The sequence below is a fragment of the Brassica napus genome, chromosome A1, assembly GCF_020379485.1.
Source record: "Brassica napus cultivar Da-Ae chromosome A1, Da-Ae, whole genome shotgun sequence".
Classification (NCBI taxonomy): domain Eukaryota; kingdom Viridiplantae; phylum Streptophyta; class Magnoliopsida; order Brassicales; family Brassicaceae; genus Brassica; species Brassica napus.
In genome coordinates, this window is record NC_063434.1 from 8574627 (window position 1) to 8598707 (window position 24081).

The 24081-nt window shown below is 37.7% G+C and overlaps 1 protein-coding gene and 2 non-coding genes across 8 annotated transcripts; all 3 read right to left on the minus strand.

Annotated features, from left to right (window-relative positions):
* Window positions 1-10121: 10121 nt before the first annotated feature.
* Window positions 10122-22938, minus strand: LOC106443009 (nudix hydrolase 10). 6 transcript variants are annotated; one of them, XM_048742068.1, is made up of 10 exons: window positions 22592-22938; window positions 15512-15577; window positions 15241-15378; window positions 14680-14742; window positions 14544-14594; window positions 14420-14454; window positions 13118-13235; window positions 12898-13043; window positions 11647-11756; window positions 10122-11557 (listed from the first exon to the last, which is right to left on the minus strand). In XM_048742068.1, the coding sequence occupies exons 1-9, from the start codon at window positions 22766-22768 to the stop codon at window positions 11678-11680; spliced, it is 873 nt and encodes a 290-aa protein (XP_048598025.1). In that variant the 5' UTR covers window positions 22769-22938; the 3' UTR covers window positions 10122-11557; window positions 11647-11677. The 6 variants fall into 6 exon arrangements, with proteins under 6 accessions (XP_048598025.1, XP_048598023.1, XP_048598026.1 ...); XM_048742066.1 differs by having other exon boundaries at window positions 14680-14757; window positions 22592-22937; XM_048742069.1 differs by having other exon boundaries at window positions 13127-13235; window positions 22592-22933.
* On the minus strand, window positions 17726-17832 carry LOC125579447. The gene has a single exon (XR_007317486.1). It is a non-coding gene; the product is annotated as a small nucleolar RNA R71 (small nucleolar RNA).
* A 1059-nt stretch (window positions 22939-23997) lies between the features above and the next one.
* Window positions 23998-24070, minus strand: TRNAK-CUU. The gene has a single exon. It is a non-coding gene; the product is annotated as a tRNA-Lys (tRNA).
* Between the last annotated feature and the right edge of the window lie 11 nt (window positions 24071-24081).

The window sequence follows — 24081 nt, forward strand, 5'->3', positions numbered from 1 at the left end:
GTTATGCAGTTAGAAAGTGGTGCATTTGTGGGATACTTATTATTAAGAAGGTTGAGGAGCAGAACGACATCGTAGCGAGTAAGAGAGAAGAAGAGAAGTCGAAGATGGGTCAAGAGAAGACCGAGCCCAAGAAAGGCCCAAGTATGGAGAGTTTACCCGCGCGTCCCGCTCTGATACCATAAAGAAGTTTACAAAACTTTGAACTTGAAGAATATGAGACTCAGACTCAGTCATGGTAGGTAACGGAGAGTACTTGCCAATCACTCACACTGGCTCCACAAGCATTGCTTCCACCTCAGGTACGATACCAATGAATGATGTGCTGGTTTGTCCTAGTATATCAAAGCCCTTACTGTCAGTGTCCAAGTTTACTAAGGACTTTCCTTGTGGTTTTAACTTCGATTGTGATCATGTACTTGTGTATGATAAGGGAACCAAGAAGGTTCTACTAAGGGGAAGACACACTAATGGTTTATATGCGTTGAGAGCTCCACCGCTGCAGGCTTTCTTCACAGTCAATCAAGAGGCTGCGAGTGATGAAGTGTGGCACCAGCGTCTGGGACATCCCAACCCTCATATACTCCAACATCTATCATCTACTAGGACTATTAAGATCAATAAAAGCTCCAAGTCTCGGTGTGAAGCGTGCAAGATGGGCAAGAGTGCAAGATTGCCGTTTGCTGCGTCAACTTATCAAGCTTCAAAACCTCTTGAACGGATCCACTGTGACCTATGGGGACCGGCTCCTGTAACCTCTGTCCAAGGGTTTCGATACTATGTAGTGTTCATTGATAACTTCTCTAGATATAGCTGGTTGTTTCCGTTAAAGAAGAAATCAGACTTCTACTCTGTGTTTGTTGCTTTCCAAGCTCTTGTTCAGAATCAATTTAGTACTACTATTGGTTCATTTCAATGTGATGGTGGGGGTGAATTTATCAGTACTATATTTCTCCAACACCTACAAAAGAACGGTATTCAACAGCTAATATCATGCCCTCATACGCCACAACAAAATGGATTGGCAGAACGTAAACACAGACAGATAGTGGAAGTTGGTTTGTCTCTACTCTTTCAGAGCAAAGTGCCTCACAAGTTCTGGGTCGAAAGCTTCTTCACAGCCAACTACCTAAGCAACCTCCTACCACACTCTGCTCTCTCTGAGATGTCAAGTCCGTATGAAGTACTAAACAAAAGGAAGCCTGTGTACTCAACGCTAAAGGTATTCGGTTCTGCCTGCTTCCCTACATTACGAGACTATGCCAAGAACAAGTTTGATCCTCGATCACTCAAATATGTGTTCTTAGGATACAGTAACAAATTCAAAGGCTATAGGTGTCTGATGCCATCAACAGGGAGAGTCTACATAAGTCGACATGTGACGTTTGATGAACTAGACTTCCCGTTTACAAACTCCTACAAGCATCTACAACCGATTGCTACAACTGCTCTGATGGAAGCTTGGTACAAAAGTCTTCAGGTACCAGAGGCTACACAAAACGTTCCATCAGAAAGGAGCTACTTTTCATCATCAGCGCCATCAGAAAGCATCACTACAATGCTGATCAACGCATATGGATCATCACAAAACAGAGGAGACTCAGAAAGAAGTGAGAACGTCTCAACTGGTACAACAACTGTTGATACCTCCTTGAACCACTTGTCTACATCTGCACCTTCAACCACTTGTCTCGGTGAGTCACACACCGAAGAGCCTCCGACAAGGCCGCAAAGACATAGTATGGTAACAAGATCTCAAGTGGGGATAACTAAACCAAATCCAAGATATGCTTTATTGGCGTCAAAAGTAAAGTGTCCAGAACCGAGAAATGTCGCAGAAGCTCTGCAGCATCCGGGGTGGAACAACTCAATGCAAGAAGAATATGACAACTGCATGATCACCAAGACATGGTCGCTGGTACCCTACACATCAGATATGAATGTTCTCGGAAGCAAATGGATTCACAGAGTTAAAATGAATGAAGAAGGGGAACCAGAGAAGTTGAGATCAAGACTAGTTGCTCAAGGCTGTGGGCAAGAAGAAGGAATTGATTACTGGGAAACCTACAGTCCAGTGGTCAGAACAGCCACAGTTCGAATTGTGCTTCACACTGCAATGGTGATGAAATGGAAGATTAAACAGATGGATGTGTCTAACGCATTTCTTCACGGAGACTTGACTGAGACGGTCTACATGAAACAACCTGCTGGCTTTGTGAACAGAGACAAACCTACACACGTTTGTCACCTTCACAAGTCACTCTATGGTCTAAAACAGTCCCCGAGAGCTTGGTTCGATAAGTTCAGTGGCTATCTATTGGAGTTTGGTTTCAAATGCAGCATCAAGGATCCGTCGCTGTTCATATACTCAAAAGGAAAGGACGTGATACTATTGCTTCTGTATGTAGATGATATGTTAATCACAGGGAACAACTCTGAGACACAACAACGGTTTCTCTGTGACATACACAAGCAGTTTCGCATGAAGGATCTCGGTCAAATGAAGTATTTTCTTGGAATACAAGCAAAGTTCTCCGAAGATGGTCTCTTTCTGTCCCAAGAGAGATATGTGTTGGATCTGTTAGCTGTTGCAGGGATGAGTGACTGTAATGAAGTAGCAACTCCACTGCCTCTTCTCCTGAACAAAGCTCCCGGTCAAGATAAGTTGTTTGAAGATCCTCACTACTTCAGAAGTTTGGCTGGGAAACTACAGTATTTGACTCTAACAAGGCCAGATATCCAATTTGCTGTGAACTATGTGTGCCAGAAGATGCATGCTCCTACTGTCTCAGACTTCAATCAACTCAAGCGTGTACTACGCTATGTGAAAGGAACAATAAAACTCGGCATCAACTTCAATCAACAAACTGATTTCACTCTCAGAGCATACAGCGACAGTGATTGGGCAGGATGTCAGAGTACAAGAAGATCAACAGGGGGTTTCTGCACTTTTCTTGGAAACAATATCATCTCCTGGTCGTCAAAGAAGCAACCTACAGTGTCAAGAAGCTCAACTGAAGCAGAATACAGATCCTTATCAGAAACCGCAGCAGAGATGACTTGGATTTGCCTAATCATGAGGGAGATCGGAATACCTCTTCTCCAAACTCCTGAACTGTATTGTGACAATCTGTCCTCAGTTCATCTGACCGCAAATCCAAGCTTTCACAAGAGATCGAAGCATTTTGAACTTGATTACTACTATGTTCGAGAGCGGGTTGCTCTGAGGTTGCTTCTAGTTAAACATGTTCCGGCTTCGCAGCAATTGGCTGATGTCTTCACAAAGTCATTACCATACCGAGCATTTGATAACTTGAGGTTCAAACTTGGTATATGTTCCCCACCTATCCCAAGTTTGAGAGGGAGTATTAAGAAGGTTGAGGAGCAGAACGACATCGTAGCGAGTAAGAGAGAAGAAGAGAAGTCGAAGATGGGTCAAGAGAAGACCGAGCCCAAGAAAGGCCCAAGTATGGAGAGTTTACCCGCGCGTCCCGCTCAACGGTCTGATTTCAAAGAAGAAGATAAGAGGAAGAAAAGCAAAGGACTGATGACGCATGAAGACAGAAGAAGTAATCACTACAAGAAAACGTAAGTTTAACGAGGATAATTAACGAGGAAAAATAATCCTCGTAAAAGTACGTTGATTTTACGAGGAAAGTACGTGGAAAAAGAGAAGCATCGTTATTTCGTCGTAAGGTAACGACAAAACAATTTCGTCGTAAAGACGATGTAAATTGACGTGGCTTTTACGAGGAAACACTATTTCCTTGTAAATACCACGTAAACTTCGCGAGTTCTTTACGACGAAATACTTTACGTGTACTTAACGAGGAAATTTTGAATCCACCAACTTGGTAGGTAGCTCACGTTTTTTTTGGCCATCCAATTAATTTTCGTCGTAATTTCACACGAGGCTATACTTTTCACACATATGAGTATGGTAGACAGCGGACGACCAGTAACTATGGAATATGTGTGAAAGGGGAAATAGATTTCTACGGGATCTTGACGGAGATTATTGAAGTCGAATTTCCAGGGATATTGAAGCTGAAATGCGTCCTCTTCAAATGTGAATGGTTCGATTCCGTCGTCAACAGAGGTGTTCGGTCTAACAAATTCGGTGTAGTTGATGTCAACGGTGGACGAAGGTACAACAAATTCGAGCCTTTCATCTTAGCTTCACAAGCAGACCAAGTTAGCTTCCTTCCATACCCTCGAATGAGAGATTCGGGTATAAATTGGTTAGCTGTGATCAAAGTTACACCTCGAGGACGAATTATCAGTGGAGAAGAACCACCATTGCAAGAAGAACAGATAAATGAAGTCGAGGAACCTGAACAAGAAATTGATGACATCCTTCTCATTGATCCGCGTAATCACGAGTACGAAGATCTTATCGACGATGCCACAGACGAAGCTGTTGAAGACGAGTTTAATGAAAATAATGATGTTTCTAGTGATGACGAGAATGTTGATGTATCCGATTGATGTATTTGATTTTATGTAGTTTGTTTTATGAATAAGATAATGTGGGAGTTTGATTTATGAATAAGGTAATGTGAAAGTTTATTTTAATTATGAATAAGGACTTGTGGTTTGGGGTTTGGAATATTTTATAAATAGGGTTTGAGGTGAAAGAATAGATTGAGGTTCAAGGGTAGATGGGTTTGGGGTTTGGAATATATGAAGTAGAAGATAAGGAAGATGGGGTTTGGAGTTTCGGATTTTAGGGATTTATACGTAATACTCGTTAATTCCTCGTAAGCCAAAATCGTCGTAAGGTTGTCGTAAGGCCACGAGGAGTTTACGACGAAATTAAAAAAATAAAGAAAGCGGGGCACGCTAATTCCACGCAAGCCAAAATCGTCGTAAGGTTGTCGTAAGGCCACGAGGAGTTTACGACGAAATTAAAAAAATAAAGAAAGCGGGGCACGCTAATTCCACGTAAGACTCTCTGAGTGAATGAAAATAAGGAATTGTGGTTTGGAATGAAAATAAAGATATGGTTTGGAATATATAAAGTAGAAGATAAGGAATATGGGGTTTGGGGTTTCGGGTTTCGGGTTTTAGGGATTTAAATGGAATACTCGTTAATTCCTCGTATGTTAACGTCGAACTTACGACGAATTCCTCGTAAATACCACGTAGGACAGATTCGTCGTAAATACCACGTAGGACAGATTCGTCGTAAATACCACGTAGGACAGATTCGTCGTAAATACCACGTAGGAGAGATTCGTCGTAAATACCACGTAAAGTAAATGATGAACGCGGCCCACTTTAATTCCACGTAGGACGGAATCGTCGTAAACACCTCGTAACCAAAATCGTCGTAAACACCTCGTACCGTAAAAACTAGAAAAAAAAAAGAAAAAGAAGAAATATACTGGATTTACATGTGGCAAGACTTCCAGCAATTATATTACTTAAGTCTCACCAACATAAATTCCAATATCTTCTTCTCTTCCTTTTTTTTCAAATTTTTATAATTTGAATAGGATTGGATTTGAGAGTATGAAGTGAGATAGGGTGTGATTTGGGAGTTTGTGTGTGGGTTGAGAAGGAGAGTTACGGGTATATTTATAGGGAAGCTTTCCTCGGTAATTCCACGTAAGCAAAATCATCGTAACGTCCTCGTACCTAAAAAACACGGGCCTTTGTAATTCCTCGTAACTTCCTCGTATAATAAAACGCGGGCCTTTGTAATCTCTCGCTGTTTCGTCATAAAAAAAAACACGGGCCTCTGTAATTCGTCGTAAAATTACGAGGAATTTGCGACAGAATGTAATCTTATATATACACCCCGAGCGCTCACTCTTTCTTTCCTCTCTACTTCCTCTCCACTTCCTCTCCACTTCCTCCCTGTTTCGTTGCAACGGTAAGCCTCTCTAATTCCTCTCTAATTTGGTTAGTTTAGGTAGATTAGGTGGTTAGTATAGGGAATTTAGATAATTTTACGGATCTTATGTTATTTAGTGTTGATTAGGTGGATAATGTTGGAAAATATACTGTTGACGGAAATTTAAAAAATTAAATTTTTTTCTCAGGTTCGAAAAGGTAGACTTACTGCCCATTACAGAGAGATGTTCGGTGAGCCAGGTAGTCACCAACCGACGACTCACATGCCGAGGCGGATGTAACGGCGAGGAGTGATGAATTCTACCGGGCGATTAACGACCCTTAGTTCTTTTTAATTTCGGTTCTTGTATTATGAATTCAAAACTTATTTATATATAAAATATTTTGGTTTTGATTTTTTTAGAATTTTAATTTTATTAATAATTTAAATAATTTTTTTAATTATAATTTTTTTTATTTCTGTAAAATAACGAAACGAAGTAATTTCGTAGCTATTTTGCGACTTCTTTACGTGGAAGCTTAACGAGGTTTTTACGAGGAAATGTTTACAAGGAAATGACGTGGAAAATTCATGTGGTCTTTACGAGGAAAGCTATCAAGATATTTACGTTTACTTTACGAGTATTTACTTTCGAGTTATTTACGTGGCTTTAACGAGGAATGGCTTTCGAGGTATTTACGAGGAAATTTAGCGACGTCCTTACGTGGAAGCTTTACGTGGTCTTTACGACGAAATATTCTTCTTCGCTTTTACGACGAAATTATTTCCTCGCTACGTTACGACGAATTAGCGAGGATATATGCGTTACGACAAACGTATAACGACGAAACGGGTTTCCTCGCTAATTCCTCGTAACACTGCTTTTACGACGAAATCACGAGGAAAACTGCCCTCGTAAAACTTGTGTTTTCTTGTAGTGAATGGTCTGAGTTCGTACAATAGGTTCTCAGCCCTTGATTCCCAGGAAGAATAAGATCATGCCATGTGTCTGGACAACTAGGGTTTTCAGTTCTTTGTATAAATAAGTATCTCATGTAATGAACAATCTTAAGAATGAATGAAGTAAAATTTCAGTAAACAAAGTCTCATATTCTTCAAGTTCAAAGTTTTGTAAACTTCTTTACTTATGACTGATTAACTACCAAATGCAGCAGCGGTTAAATAATAAATTAAAAATATTTATATTTTATATAATTATAAAAATATCAAAAATCATAATATTACAATAAATATAAAATTATATCTAGAAAGTTATAATTTTAAATTTTAAACAAATTATAGAAAATATTTTTATTTTAAAAACTTATAATATTAATTAAAATAAATAGATATATTTTAGTATTTTATAATTTTAATTTAAATTTTCATTAAATATTTTTATTTTTGAATTTATGACGTTAAGAGCGGTTTAGAGCGATTTGAAGCTGTTTAGAGTGATTTGAGTTATTATTGCAAAACGCCAACAACCGCTACCAACCGCCCGCTACCAAATCGCTCTAAACCGCTCTAAACCTCATAAATTTAAAAGCTGGTTCCAGCTAGCGTTTGCAGTTGCGGAATGATACATTTTTTTTCTTTTTAAAAAAACAATATAAATACAAAAATAAAATATTCAAGAAAATTTTAAATTTGAATTATAAAAATAATAAAGTATATATATTATATTTTAATTAATATTATAAATTTAAAAAAATAATAATATTTTCTATAGTTTCTTTCTTAATATAATTTTTATATTTATTATAATATCATGATTTTTGATATTTTTATAATTATATAAAATGTAAATATTGCTAATTCATTATTTACCTGCAAACACATCAATTTCTAACCACATAAACAGTCGTACAAATATATTAAAACCGCTAGAAATCGCAACCACCCGCATCCGCAAACTCACGTAACCACAACTGTTGTGTTTGAACCATTCATGCCCTTAGTGTATGTGTTGGGTTTTCTTCAGTTAAATTAACATTTTCAATAAACTAAATATAATAATTTTGTCTTCCCGTTTTAAACGCAATTTTTTTTGGTCAAATGCAATTTTTTGTTTCTCATCAAAACTCAAAATATCGGTAAAAAAGACAAAATCTCATTTCCTATTGAGAATACAAAATCTCACTTTTTTCATCAGAAACACAAAAATTTTATTTTTCCGCATAAAAACGCAAAACATGTCTTTGCCCAAAAAATGCAAAATCATGTTCTTTAACCAAGAATACAAAATCTCATTTTTCCACTAAAAAGGTGAAATCATTTTTTTTTCCGAAACGTAAAATTCTATTTTCGGTCAAAATGCAAAATCCCTTTTCTTCACCAAAAACACAAAATTCTGATATTCCACTAAAACACAAAACTTTATTTTCCCGCCAAAAGCGCGAAATCACGTTTTCCGCCAAAACGCAAAATTTTATTTTCTCGTCAAAACCATAAAATCTCGTTTTCCTGTCAAAAACATGAAATTATATTTTCCACCAAAAATGAGAAATCCTGGTTTTTCTGCCAATAACGCGAAATCTCATTTTCCGCCAAAAACGCGAAATCTCATCTTCACGCCAAAACATGAAATTTTATTTCCCACCAAAAACACAAAACCTGATTTTTCGCCTAAATGCATAATTCCGGTTTCCCGCCAAAAATGTAAAATCTCACTTTTCGCCAAAAAATTCAAAATTTGGTTTTTCCGCCAAAAGTATAAAATTATGTTTTCCGCCAAAAATATAAAATCATGTTTTCCGCCAAAAACGTATGATTTTTTTTGTCACAAAAATGCAAATTTTATTTTTCCTACTAAAAACATAAAATCTTGTTTTTCGTCGTAAATAAGTAAACTAATATTTATATATGTAATTTAATATAAAATTAACAAACTATATTAAAGTATTAGGATATCCGCAAGTTACCTAAAATCAGAGGGTTGATTTCGGGTTATCCTAACACTGTAGGGTTTTATTCGGGGTTTTTATGGGCAGGCTTTTTCGGGTTAGGTGGAGCAGGGGTCTTTTACCCGTGTGACAACGTCCCTAGAAATGATGCTCTTAGGGCATTGTTATCGTCGGCCCTTGGGCCCGACCCTTAACCCATTTTAGGTTTAAAAAAAAATTAAAAATGGCAAAGAACGAGACGAATGGGCCTTGATTAAGGGCTTCTCGGTGTCGTCCCTCGTGGGTACGTGGCAGCACTGTAGTGGGAGATGATTTAGATGACGGATCGTCTTTTTCATTTTCTTTCTTCGTGCCTCTTTTCTATCCGACTCCAAAAGGCGATGGCGAAGACGATTTAGGAGAGGAGGAAGCTTTCTACGTGATCTCTTAATTGATCTCCGGTGGCGAAGACTTGTTTCCGAAACCGAAAGCGCAATCCACATCCAACTCCGAAATTGACTCTGAAATCTCCGATGACAAAGACCTAAATCGTCGATTCGCTTCGTTTCCCAAGCATCCCCAATCGTCTGAGAATCGACCCAATCGTAATGATGCCCTTACGTTGTGTCATAAAGTATTAGAAATGGCTGGTCCCATACGTAGAAACTAGAAAGAGATTAAAGCCTTGTTTGAACTCTTTTTAATTATAAGAAAATGATCATTAATTGATATTAGGTCGGAAATTTGGCTTCATTTTATGAAAGTTCACATACTTGACAAAAAAAAAAATTCATCTGTCGAAAAATATAGTATCAAAACACGATTCATGTAATCATATTCATAATCTATATGACCCCAAGTTAGTTTCATCAATCTTTGCCCAACCTTATAAAATTAATGATCACAGAGTCATCGTAATATTTTTTTGAAATCTTAAATGATACTCTCTCTGTTTTTTAATGTTACATATTCTAGATTTTTCACACATTTTAATAAAACACATTTAATTTGCATATTTTTTTGTGTTTATATTTGTTCCATAATTATAAGCCAATAAAAATTCAGTAAGTACAATTAAGTTTTTTGAAATTTGCAATTAGTTAATAAAACATATCTTGAAAATATAAAAAATAGATTTTTTTAAAACAATTTTTTTTTCTAGAATATGTAATATTAAGGAACAGAAGGAGTATATAACAGAGATACACTAATTCACTTCTCACCAATTTTTGGTTTTAGGTTAAACATATCTAAATTTACCGCAGAGATATATGATGTTAGTGATTAAATCAGATATCAAAAGGATATGAAACGCAACGGCTATATATGTTCTTCTCAGTGCCGGCCGGATGAATATGAAGGCTGGAAGCCCAACAGAAAGTAAAGGCCACTTATAAATATGTCTGAAAAAAGTATATTAAAATTTGGAGGATGTAAGGTTCGAAATCGTTACCTCTAAAAAACAAACAAACGCCTTAACCATTATGCTATACGCAAATAATATACAAAATAAGGCCGATAATTATATATTCTACCGTTGGCCGGAAGCCCAAGCTTCCATCGCTTGGTGTCAGGGCCGCTACTGGTTCTTCTACTTTTTGGAACCACAATCACTGTACATTCAATATATCTTCTACAACTAGGTAAATACCTGCGCCTTGCGCAGGATGAGACTTTTAGGTATATAATTAAATTTGCATACATTTTCGGAAGCTTTGAGTTATGAATTATATTTTAGTATCACATTGTGGGACTATACATTGATATAGACCATGATTTGTGCGAAATTAATTAGGTTCAGAAGAAATAATAAGATGATAAGCTAAAAAACTAATGGTCTGGTTTTATCTATGTCAAAAATAAATAAATAGTGACTCTATTTTATCTAACTCATTTGTCGACAGTATCAACAAACTTGTTTCATCTTCAATATTGAGTTGAAAAGAGTTAAAAAAATTTCGGCTAAACGAAACATGCTCCCTTTAGACAAATTCTCGAGATTCTTATCCAACCAATAATTTTTCCTTTCTATCTCCTCCTCTGAGATTGTTATCCAATTCAGATTCCTATCAAACCAATTTATGTTTTAAATTATCTGTGCATGTCCTTCGCTTCACTTCGTGATCCATATAGAATAGTTGTAATCTGTAGTTTCAATAATAGACGATTTCAAAACATCGTGATCTGGAAGCAGAACTGATTTCTTTCAATGAAACGTAACAGAAGAGAAAACGTATGAGTGCACTGAGATTGTTAGAAGTTTGAACTAATAGCTTCTCCAAACAATATTCAAAATCAGTTAAGGTAATATTTGATTTTCTTTCACATTATTTTCTCCTAATAAACTAAATTATCTCATACTCCTTAAAATAAAAACCAGTGAATATAATATTATAGTTATGGGTAAAATATTTACATTGTATTCGAAATTGCCCTAGGTGTGAATTAGATGGTAAATCTACGCCTAGCGAGTTACGAAATAATCAGAAATAAATTAAAGAGTTTTCGGATAATAATTTATGAATGAATTGATGTATTTTCATATACTTGTATTTTCATATATTTATAAATAAAAGATCAAAAATAAAACTATTGAACCAATTTTACTGTAATTTAAATGATATAATATTCCATTATAAGAATAATACATGCAAATGACATTAACATATTAATAAATGTATGAAAAACTATTAGTACAGTTTAATTATTTAATTGGGCCGCTAACAATTGCTCAGTTGGGTTTATAGAAAAGAACTGAAAAAAGTTTTTAGTAGCACGTGATCTTCTTCTTCCTTGCTGATTAAACATCATTACATATTCTCTTTTGCTTTTTTATCTGCAAATCGAATCTCAGAAACTGAAATTAGCACATTGAAGAGGAAAAGTTTCGAAATTAAACTCAGGCTTTGAATAATGAACACTTACATAGGAGATCAGTTGACATACTCAAGGTCCCTTAGTTCATACACCTAATTTTCTCTGATTCATGAAGCTCAAAATTTCCAGAATTGCTTGGGGATTGAAGAAAATCAAACCTGGGTTTCAAAAGACGACAATGAACAGCAACATCAATCCGCCGGAGACATAAACATTAGTTCTTGGATCGAGAAGAAACATAGAAAATCTACTTTTTCCAGGAAATAATTAAGAGTGAAAATTTTATTTTCTCTTCTCCACTAAATGACAACCTCGTGTGAAAAGTTGATACTCTACCTAAACAGGTAGCGAAGACTTGTGCACATAAACAGATAGCGAAGACTTGTGCACATTGTTTTGCGATCATGTTTTTCAAAAGAACGATCTTATGTTATAAGTTTATAACACACTAACAAAAATATGTAATTATGAGTCTCAATGGCAATTGTTGTAAATTCTCTAGTAATTAAAGGTGTTTTAATTAAGATTGCTCAGGAGAGCTGTGGTGTTGCCACGTATGCAAAATGGCAAATTTGTTATTAATTTACTAAATTAAGGTTACTCATTAAAAATGTTTCTTGATTAATAAGAAAGGGATACCAACGATGAATTTAGATTGTGGAGTTAAAAATTTTACTTGATAGTCTTAGGTTTAAGCAAGAAAAAAACACATCCGTCTTATTTGTCAACTCTTCAACTATATATTTCCACTAAAATACAATATAATTAGTTTACAACTAGAAAATCAGGTACATCAACCTCAAATTTCTAGTAGTTCAAATGTGAGATATATTAATATTCAAAGAGGTAGGAATGCACCGTTAAAGAAAATGGATAGTCATGAAGATAATGATTGATTTGAGTTAAACTTTGGTATATATATTTTTTTTTGTTTAGTGGATTCTATATGATGTTGTTATGATTATATGTCAATAGGTCTGTAACTGTCTTTAGCTCTTCAAATCATCAAATACAAACAATATGCCATCTCTTCTTATTTCCTCCTCATGAGCTCCCATCTCTTCTTATATATATATATATATATTATGCTTGCAGAAAAAAGGTATTTGACATGTCTTTTGGAAAAGAAAAATGAACTTGATTCATTTCTTTTTGTTCAGATCGATGAATATATTTTAGGCTTAGACGATATTCTCTATGTGACCCTTAATGACAGTTGATTGAACTTCTATGTTCTAGTAAGAACTTTAGGTAATAGGATTGTTCATATCTTGTTTATTCAAGTAGAGATAACCTAACTTGTCGTCGAAGAAAGTTGTTGTGGGCTTTTTGGAAAACCCGGTGTAGTTCTTCTCCATTTTCAATGAGCAAATGCGATGAATCACTTTGAAGAGTTCGTTCTTGTGTGTGATAGGTTGGGAGGCAGAGTCCTCGAATGGCATCCACTGCACAATCAAGAAAAACTTAAGAAATATTGCGAGGAAAATGTTTCAGATTCAGAATCAGAAGTAGAGGCTACTTTAATTACTTGAGCTGCTTCAATCTCTAAGTCCTGCTTTTGGATATCAAATGAGGTAGGACGCAACAGACAAATGAAGAATAAATCTGATTTGACAAAAAATGACTCGTGGGTTTGACTGCAAGCAGATGGCTACAAGGATTAGAGGATATAATAACTAATAAGCATCAAAATAATATGGAACATGTTTTGTTAAAGTCAGCCTTAAGGGCATCAACGATTTATCATCAAGAGTCGTGTGTGGTTTCCTTATCTGTTGCAAGATTATTGGTATCAATAGCTGAGTGCAAGCTGACTTCCCTTCATTACTCATCTCTTCAAAGTCTTGAGGACTGGGCTTGGAAGGTTGAAATATTGGTGGTGATTTTCTCTCTGTTGGCAGCTCTTAATACCGCAATGCAGCATTTTGAAGTGGAGCTCTCTACTGCTTTATGCAGTTCTCAGTCAAGGCCTATCTTCTCTTGCTTCAAGCTCTCGCAAGGTATGGTGTTTTTAATTTGCTGGAGTGAGTCACGATTGTTCGATCCTTGCCTCCTAGTAGATCTTAGTTATCTCAATACGAACCCCATTTTAATTCGGAATGAAGAGGTAATGCTATCCTGGATTAGCTCTGTACCTCTTTTTGAGGATGTTACACTCCCTTTGAGTTTCAGGTTGAAGCTCTCTTTACCTCAGTATGAGGAAGTTACTCGTTGTGATACTACTTTGTTACCTCAGTGTGAGGATTTTATTTGGACTGCTGTCTCTGTGGACATGGTTTCACTTATCTCAGGCGTGTTTAGGCTATGGTGGTTCTCCTCACAGCTCTCAGTCTCTTCAAAGAGGTGTTTGGTCGCCTTTGAGCTTGTAGCTGGGTCTTTCCCAATTGGTTACTTTCAGATTTGCCCGGCAAAGGGAATGTGGATGCAAGGCCGTGTCCTCCATCGCTTATTGAGTAGAGTGGGCTCTGGACACGTCGTCAAAGCGGTGATGATTCACAAAGCCTCTCAACCAGCAATATCAACTGGACTCTCAAGACTTCAGATTCTTCCGGACTCAATCGTCCCCTTCTGTTCCCTGCGCTTAGGGATGGACTTGAATGAGATTACAGGTTTCTTGAGCTTCAAAAACCTTGTTCCTCTCTTCACTCCGTTATCATGTGTTTATAATCTACGCACAGCATTATGTTTAGCTGTTGCTTTTGCAAAGGGTGTTGTACCCAGACTTTGTATTTCAAGTACTCTGCTTTGAGTTGGATATGAAATAAAATTGTTGACAAAAAAAAAAAAAGCATCAAAATAATAAAGTAGCGGATGTAAGTACCAGAAAGCTAGAACCTCCAAGAACTCTGTGTCGATCTGAGGATCAATAAATTGAAACATTAGTTGATATACATATTCATATATGCATATTGATTTACAGTGAGATAATGGATTAACTTGCTTACGCCTGTTTCTTCTTTTACTTCTCTAATGGCTGCTGCAAAAATATCCTCTCCCTATACACAAATGAGCAAGGTGGCATCTCCAACAAACATCTAAATACGATTGAAAATTTATTGCGACAAATAAGTTGAAACACACCTCGTCAACTACACCTGTTGGGATCTTCCATACACCTGATCCGCGTAACAGACCATATTTTTCCTGCACTACAAGAATCTGCCCATCGTCTTAATTTAAGATGTTTGTTAAGTTTCAGGCTTATAATTAAAATTAATTCTTATATATTATTCTTTCTCAAAAGACATTTCTTATATATTAAAATTTAATCATTTTGATATGTAATATTCCTAAAACACCCCTACCAAAGTAAATGCATTATACAATTAATTTCGGTTAGATCATGCAAGTTGGATTGATTTGGTTCACGTTTGAGATATCATGTTAAGTTTCATGTGTTCAAAACTCAAAATCATTTGAAATGAGTAGTTATTATTTTTCTCCCTTAGTCATTACGATACAATGTCACTTCAAATGTATCATATTCCTAACATCAGGCATTAACCATCTAGCTAATTAAATGTTAATGCTAACTAATTTTGACCAAGTACTATAAATGACATGGGTAAGATTTTCAACCTCATGGTGATAGCAAAACACCTATGTTTTTTGGAACAAGTTAGTATAGTAACTAGTAAGTACCTCTTTGTTATGGTTTAAAACGACAGCACCAACACGAACACGATGAGAAGCATTCAGAGGAATAGTACTCTCAGATTCAGGAATCCAGTAAACTAGCATCAGGTAAGTTGGCTCAGCGTGATGGTACCGGAAACCTTCCTGCATGGATTATTATTACATACTACACGTTATCTCAGGACGTGCGGAATTTCATCTCAAACCTGGTTTAGCAAATGAATATATATATATGTCTTGAACACGCTGACTCAGAATTAGGATTTATATGCATCACCTTAACTGCAGGTTCCACGAGGTTAACTTGTGAGAGAGGCAAATTTAACCAGACTCCTTTTTTACCCTGAAAATGTAATAATTCAATTTGACATAATCAAAACCAACATATCATTGATATCTTGCATATTTGCATCGTTTTATCCATTCATCCATGAGCATTTTCATCATATAGATTAGGATTTAGCCATGTCTAGGTTGCATTTTGCATTCATTGTCCTTATTAGGTGTTGGAGTGCCACATGGAGTTCTTGGGGACATTTGGATGCATTTGGAGCTTAAAGGACGTGAAATAGGTGATCATTGGACGAGCAGAGCATGGGAGCGAGGTTCCGCAGCGACGTCATGAGGTCGCTCCAAAGCACCCCCCAGAGCGACTTGCCCAGAGCGACGCCCAGAGGTCGCTCGCATCTCACACCCCTCTCAGAGCGACCTCTCAAAGCGACACCCCGAGGTCGCTCGCGTCTCTATGGCGAGACGACACGAAGCGAAACCTGGAGCGACCTCTCAGAGTGACCCACTGAGGTCGCTCCCGAAGGCCGGAGCGACTTGTCGGAGCGACATGCCGAGGTCGCTCCGCGTCTATTATCTGCTCGATTTATATTTTACTTAAGGGCCTTTTGGTCATTTCATTGTGCACGTTTTACATTTCTAAAACCTATGTTTTAAACATCTTTTGTAGCCACCAGGCAGATGATCTTTTGATCTATTGAGAAATACATAAAAACTCTCTTGAGAAGTTCATCTCTTGGATTTTGATTGTTATGTTCTTGTGTTATTGTTGATTTCTTATCTATTTCTCTACATGATTAAGCTGAAATCCAATATGGGTTTAAGAGGAATCATGGAGATTAGTGAGTAATCACCTTTTGAATTCATGGGTTAGGGAGATTAAGGGTGATTAGGTTAGAGCTAGGATGTTTTAGTGTAGATCATTCATATTTCCTTGCTAGTAGAGTAATCATAATGCATCTTCTGAGTTGGCCACTCAGTTGTTGATCCTTAGGCATTTCTCACCCGAAAGGTGTTCGATGAAATGCCCGAGACAACTCTCCTAGGCTTTTAGTATACTTTGCCAAAGACATTTGTTGTTAAAGGTGCTAAGATAGCTAATAGACTTGTTAGTAATGATTGCTTTCATATTATTCAACCAAAGACATTTGATGTTTGAGATATGTTAGCAAATGAGCATTCATCTAGACATAGAGCTTGCTTAGAATTGTGTCTAGGCTTAAGGTTGATAGTTTGATCGATCATTTGCCATCCTTAGTTCGATACTTGATCACCCAAGGTCTAATCCCTATGCCCATAAGTTCTCTTTTCCCTTAGTCAAGAAAGTATCATTCTGTTATTGCTTTTTAGTTTTAGTCTTAGCTTAAAACTCATCTAAATCATTGGTTGCACTTAGATTAAGTGAGTACTTGCATTCTCGGTGCTTTGATATCCCTCAGAACTAGTTCGACAATCTTTTATACTACAACATTTGTCTTAGGAGCCTTGAAAACTCCTAACATCAAATTGGCGCCGTTGCCAAATTCTGAGTAGATTTAAACACTGAGATTTAGTCACTTGCTTGAGACTAAGTCATTTTTATTTTCTTTTGTTACTGATTCTCTTTCTTCACCTCCCTTTAATCTACAGGTGTATGAACTTGAGGAGCAGGGGTCCATCAAACCTAGTTCCAAGAGCTGCAGACATCAGAGCTTTAGAGAGAGAGTGTGCTAGAAAGAGAAGAGAAGAAGAGCAACAGGCTCACTTGCAGAGATTGGATACTGATATGGGAGACATACCTCAGGATGATGCTGCCGCCAATGGAGCTAACAACGTTCCACCAAACCAACAGCGAGCAGCTCGACCCATTGGCACTTATGACCGCCCCAACATTCATGGTCATAGATTGGGAATCCGAGCACCAGCTGTAGCAGCCAACAACTTTGAGATCAAATCAGGACTCCTCAATGTGATTGAGAACAACAAGTATCATGGCTTGGCTCTAGAGGATCCATTTGATCACTTGGACAGGTTCGACAGCTACTTTGGATTGTCAAAAACCAATGGTGTGTCCGAAGATGCTTTAAAACTCAAGTTATTCCCTTTCTCTTTGGGGGATAAGGCACGTCAGTGGGAGAAGTCTCTACCCAGTGACTCCATCACCACTTGGGATGACTGCAAGAAAGCATTCTTGGAGAAGTTCTTCTCTACTTCAAGAACTGCTAAGCTGAGAAACGAGATTTCCAGCTTTCAACAGAAGAACTTGGAAGGCTTCAGTGAAGCCTGGGAGAGATTCAAGGGCTACCAAGCTCAATGCCCACACCATGGCTTCTCTAAGGAAAGCTTGCTGAGCACATTCTACCGTGGTGCTCTTCCTAAGTACAGAGCCAGACTGGATACAGCTAACAATGGATTCTTCTTGGGGAGAACTGAAGAGGATGCAGAAGAGCTGGTTGACAACATGGTAAAGAGTGATGCAGTCTATAGTGGAGACCACGACAGAGGCAGTAGAACAGATGATAAGCAGACGAGGAAGGAGTTGAAGGCTCTACAGGATAAGATAGACCTCCTCATTGCTGATAAAGCCACCCAAGAGCAGCTGCACTTTGTGGGTAACCCAAGCCAAGAGACACCACCTGTTGTTCATGAGGTTGAGGGTTTGGAAGGTCAGGAAGAGCTGTGTTTCATCAACAACAATGGTAGCTGGTACAAAAAAGAGCTCAATTTTCAGTACAATAACTACCAACAGAAATCCTATCCCAACAACCAACAGAGTGGTTATCCACCTAGAAACAACCAGCAAGGCAGCTATCAGCCTCAGCAAAACCCCTCGTCTGGTTCCTCTGCTCCTCAAGAGAGCAGCACTGATACCTTACTGAAACAAATCTTGGAGTCTCAGACTAGAAGTGAGAAGCATGTTGATTATGAGTTGAAGAACCTTCATACCAAGATTGATGGGAGCTACAATGAGCTCAACAACAAATTCTCACACCTTGCTTCTACAGTCAGGAATTTAGAGAATCAGTTTGCTTCCATGAACACTCACCAGAATCGCCAGCAAGGATCTCTACCTGGAAAGTCTGACCAAAACCCCAAGGAGGCCAAAGCTATCACCCTTAGGAGTGGTAAGCAGTTACCTCCTAGAACCCTCACCAAGGATGCTGAGAAACTAGGTGAGGGGGTTGCCATCAACATAGATGATGAAGTGGTGATTGTTGATGAGAAGATCAATGACGAGATCTTGGAGAAGATAGTGGAAGCCAAAGGTAAAGGAAAGGTTGGGGAAGAGAAAAAGACAGTAAAGGATGGTGAAGTTGTAACTCCAGCAAGTGAAAGTTCTTTTGTTCCTCCTCCCTATGAACCCAAACTTCCATTCCCTGGTAGATTCAAGAAGCAGCTGCTAGAGAAGTACAAGGCTCTGTTTGAGAAGCAAATGAGTGAAGCTCAGGTTGCAATGCCCATCATCGATGCTTTCATGTTGATTCCTCAATACAACAAGTTCCTGAAAGATGTTGTAGCTGCAAAGAAGAAGGAGATGGAAGGCATGATGATTCTTACCCATGAGTGCAGTGCCATCATCCAGAGGCTTGATGTTCCAGAGAAGTTAGAGGATCCAGGAAGCTTCACACTACCTTGTGCTCTTGGACCTATGGTATTTGAGAAATGTCTCTGCGATTTGGGAGCTAGTGTCAGCTTGATGCCTTTGTCTGTTGCAAAGAAGCTTGGATTCACTCAGTACAAGAAGTGTAGACTCTCTCTAGCGTTAGCTGATCATTCAGTAAAGTACCCTGTGGGCATCTTAGAGGACCTCCCTATGAAGATTGGAAGGTATGAGATACCTACAGATTTTGTGGTGCTTGAGATGGGTGAGGAGGCTCAAGACCCATTGATTCTAGGAAGGCCATTCTTAGCTACAGCAGGAGCTATTGTTAATGTGAAGGAGGGCACGATTGATCTCCATTTGGGTAAAGAGAACATCCTCCACTTTGACATCAAGGAGAAAATGAAGAAACCAACTGTATTCGGGCAAGCCTTCTACATTGAAGAGATGGGCACTCCTGCTGATGAGCACCTTGAAGAGTTACCACCTGAGGACGACGAGGAGGGAGCATCTCCCTCTACTCATTCCCCATAGAAGGTAACCCACCACACTCCCTTGTATATACCATTTCACTTTTGCATATTAGTCTTCTTTTCGGTATCTCTTTCTCTACTTGACAACACAGAGACTGTGTAACTCAAGTTTGGGGGAGGTACCAAGTATTTGATCATGTTTGCTTTGATGTTGTTTCACTGAGTCATGCATTGCATACCTATTTGCATATATAAAAAAAAAAATCTGCATTTTTAGGAGAGTCTAGAGCATATAGGTTGCATTCACTTGCATTGGGAGCAATGATTTTAAATGCCTTGTAAAGAACACAACGTTGCACCTGAGTAGCTTTTGCACCTCTCAAAAAGACTTGTATGTTTCGAGCCTTGAAAACTCTTCCTGAAACTTGTTGATTGCTGAAACTCAGTCTTTGAAGCCAACTACAACCTTATTTGAACTGAACGAACTTAATGCTTCTTGCTCATGGTCCCTTGTGTACTAAGTCATGGATATACACACTTGAGTTGTCACATCTTTTATGCCAATCTATTTTGACAAACTCTAGTGGTAGACCACTCCTAAAACCCTTCCCTCCTTTTAAGCTTTCATTGTTTGATGAGTGAGGCCTTCTTCGGAAAGTCTTACATGTGCATAATGTTGAGAGTATCGGGAACGACAATGCTTGATCTTCATTCTTGCTAGATTGGGCACTCTATTGTCTAGCTATAGGTGGTGGGTGAGTGTTGTGATTATGATTTGGGAGAAATGAAAAAAGAAAAGAATAGACTCTTTGTGCTTAAGTGAATTGTTTTATTGGGATAAGTAGAGAAGCCTCTAGCTCAAGTTTTGAAAAGTTTTGGCCCCCAGCCTAAAAAAAAAAGGAAAAAGAAAAACGAAAAAAAAAAAGAGAAAAGAAAAAAAAAAAAAAAAAGAAAAGGGGGTTAGCAAAGTTGTTAGGAGCTAAGAAATGTTTTGAGGTTGTGAAAAATCCCTTGTAGATTTCAAAGAGAAAGAGCTGATGTTTTTAGAATCTTTTAATGAGAGATATGAGTTGGGCTTGACATTTGAGAATGATTGTGTAATTGTATGTTTGGGAAAAGGGTAGAACAATGGAGATTGAGCATTGTAAGCATGAGTTGATCCCTTTCTTAGATATATTATGTGCAATGTCAAGGCTACTTGTTTCGAGAGTAAACCACCTTAAAGATCATATATTTTGAACCTCTTGACTCACTTGAATAAAAGCCTTCCCTTACCCAACTAAATGACTTGGACCAACTGACCATTTGCAAGAATTCACCTGATGTTTTGTGCTTAATGAATGTGAGAGTTAGTTGATTTGAATGTGTGGATGCTTGATGATGAGTGTAAGAGCAAAAGGAGTTGAGATAGGCCTAGAGAAGCTAGAGTGTGAAAAGAGAGTGTGCTAGTTGTGTTTGCTAGTTGTGTTTCTTTTGGCTATGAGCTCCCACCTTCAAACCTCTCTCCCTATGAGCTCTAGAAAGTTCACTTGTGGATAAGTAAAAGAACAAGTTTGGGGAAGTTGACATCTTGCATATTTGCATCGTTTTATCCATTCATCCATGAGCATTTTCATCATATAGATTAGGATTTAGCCATGTCTAGGTTGCATTTTGCATTCATTGTCTTTATTAGGTGTTGGAGTGCCACATGGAGTTCTTGGGGACATTTGGATGCATTTGGAGCTTAAAGGACGTGAAATAGGTGATCATTGGACGAGCAGAGCATGGGAGCGAGGTTCCGCAGCGACGTCATGAGGTCGCTCCAAAGCACCCCCCAGAGCGACTTGCCCAGAGCGACGCCCAGAGGTCGCTCGCATCTCACACCCCTCTCAGAGCGACCTCTCAAAGCGACACCCCGAGGTCGCTCGCGTCTCTATGGCGAGACGACACGAAGCGAAACCTGGAGCGACCTCTCAGAGTGACCCACTGAGGTCGCTCCCGAAGGCCGGAGCGACTTGTCGGAGCGACATGCCGAGGTCGCTCCGCGTCTATTATCTGCTCGATTTCTATTTTACTTAAGGGCCTTTTGGTCATTTCATTGTGCACGTTTTACATTTCTAAAACCTATGTTTTAAACATCTTTTGTAGCCACCAGGCAGATGATCTTTTGATCTATTGAAAAATACATAAAAACTCTCTTGAGAAGTTCATCTCTTGGATTTTGATTGTTATGTTCTTGTGTTATTGTTGATTTCTTATCTATTTCTCTACATGATTAATCTGAAATCCAATATGGGTTTAAGAGGAATCATGGAGATTAGTGAGTAATCACCTTTTGAATTCATGGGTTAGGGAGATTAAGGGTGATTAGGTTAGAGCTAGGATGTTTTAGTGTAGATCATTCATATTTCTTTGCTAGTAGAGTAATCATAATGCATCTTCTGAGTTGGCCACTCAGTTGTTGATCCTTAGGCATTTCTCACCCGAAAGGTGTTCGATGAAATGCCCGAGACAACTCTCCTAGGCTTTTAGTATACTTTGCCAAAGACATTTGTTGTTAAAGGTGCTAAGATAGCTAATAGACTTGTTAGTAATGATTGCTTTCATATTATTCAACCAAAGACATTTGATGTTTGAGATATGTTAGCAAATGAGCATTCATCTAGACATAGAGCTTGCTTAGAATTGTGTCTAGGCTTAAGGTTGATAGTTTGATCGATCATTTGCCATCCTTAGTTCGATACTTGATCACCCAAGGTCTAATCCCTATGCCCATGAGTTCTCTTTTCCCTTAGTCAAGAAAGTATCATTTTGTTATTGCTTTTTAGTTTTAGTCTTAGCTTAATACTCATCTAAATCATTGGTTGCACTTAGATTAAGTGAGTACTTGCATTCTCGGTGCTTTGATATCCCTCAGAACTGGTTCGACAATCTTTTATACTACAACATTTGTCTTAGGAGCCTTGAAAACTCCTAATATCAATCATCACCCTAGAAGAGGGAGATGCGCGTGACTGATCGGACTAGCACAAACCTGTGATCGCCACTGCGTGAACGAATATCTAAGCGTTGCAACGAAGCACTTGGGATCCGTAGGAGTTGTCATCTCCACGATCACTCCCCCGTACTCATCCTCCACAAACGGAAGTACCTCCTCACCGATCTTGTGTTCTACTACTCCATTAACCATAGGAGTCTCGTGGTCAGACATGCTTTAAATTCTTAAAAGCTTTTGGGATTTAAAAGTCGTCGAAAATTGCTTCAAGTAGTCAAGCAATGGAGACGAAGAAGAGGCAAATTAAGAGTAGAAAAGAACAATAATACAATATGAGGTTAATCTTTGTATTTATTTGTGGTTTCAACGGGGCAAATGATTTCAAAATGAGGACACTACTTATATAAATATCACGTAGTGGGGTGAGAGTTTGGTCATAAATCATAGTCAGAAAATTCATAATGGCGCACACATTAAGTTGCTCCGCCCTTTGGTGGAGTGACGCGGTCCCAGACGTCACCTTTGACGACAGAAAAATATATGCACTACCAGTGCCGTGCGAAGGTTTTTGGAGATCCGAGGCGAATTCAAAAATATATTTTACATGATATACTTTTAATAATATATATATATATATATATATAACACTTAAAAGTTTTGAATTATTACATAAACGTTTTCTAAATTTTCTTTACCAAAATTTTATAAAATTTTTAAATTATGAACAAAAAATATGAATTTGTAATATAAATACAAAGATATAAATTTTTGATTGAAATGTTGGTACCTGTCAAAAATGTAAATCTTAGCATTTAAATTAACTATATATTGAAAATATTATATTTTCTTTATCAAATTCTCATAAATATATAAAATAAATATAACTCATAGCATATAAAAGAAAAGACCAATGTGATCAAATATTTACAGTTTTTTAAAAGTAGAATCTTTATAATTTTATTTAAAATATAACAAAAATGATCACAAACCTAGTTACTTTAAAAAGAAGTCCAATTTAAATTTAAATAAAGATAAAAATCTAACTAAGAGAATATGTTAACTACCATGTAAAATTTTTTTTTTTTGTAATTTGGAACTCTAAAATTTCAACAAAATTTGGAAGCCCTAGGCAAATGCCTTTTTCAAAAGCCTCTAAGCACAGCTCTGTGCACTGCACACCCTAATTAGAAATAGTCAAATTAATTGGTAAGAGTTTGTTACTTAAAATATACTTATTTGTAATGGAACTAACTAAGAGGATTTGCTTATTGGCATCATGCATGCGACGTGTTTCGACTTCTTAGCTGATTACGTGAAACAAAACCAACCTTGTCGAGTGCAGTGAGACTAGACTACTTTGGAAGGGACTGGCCAGGGCAGTGAGACTTGGATCCACAAACAGCGAATCCAATCCAATATTAGTCCTAAAACATTAAAAAGGAATTCGCCCACCGTGGGGCTCGAACCCACGACCACAAGGTTAAGAGCCTTGCGCTCTACCAACTGAGCTAGACGGGCTAATTGTTTGA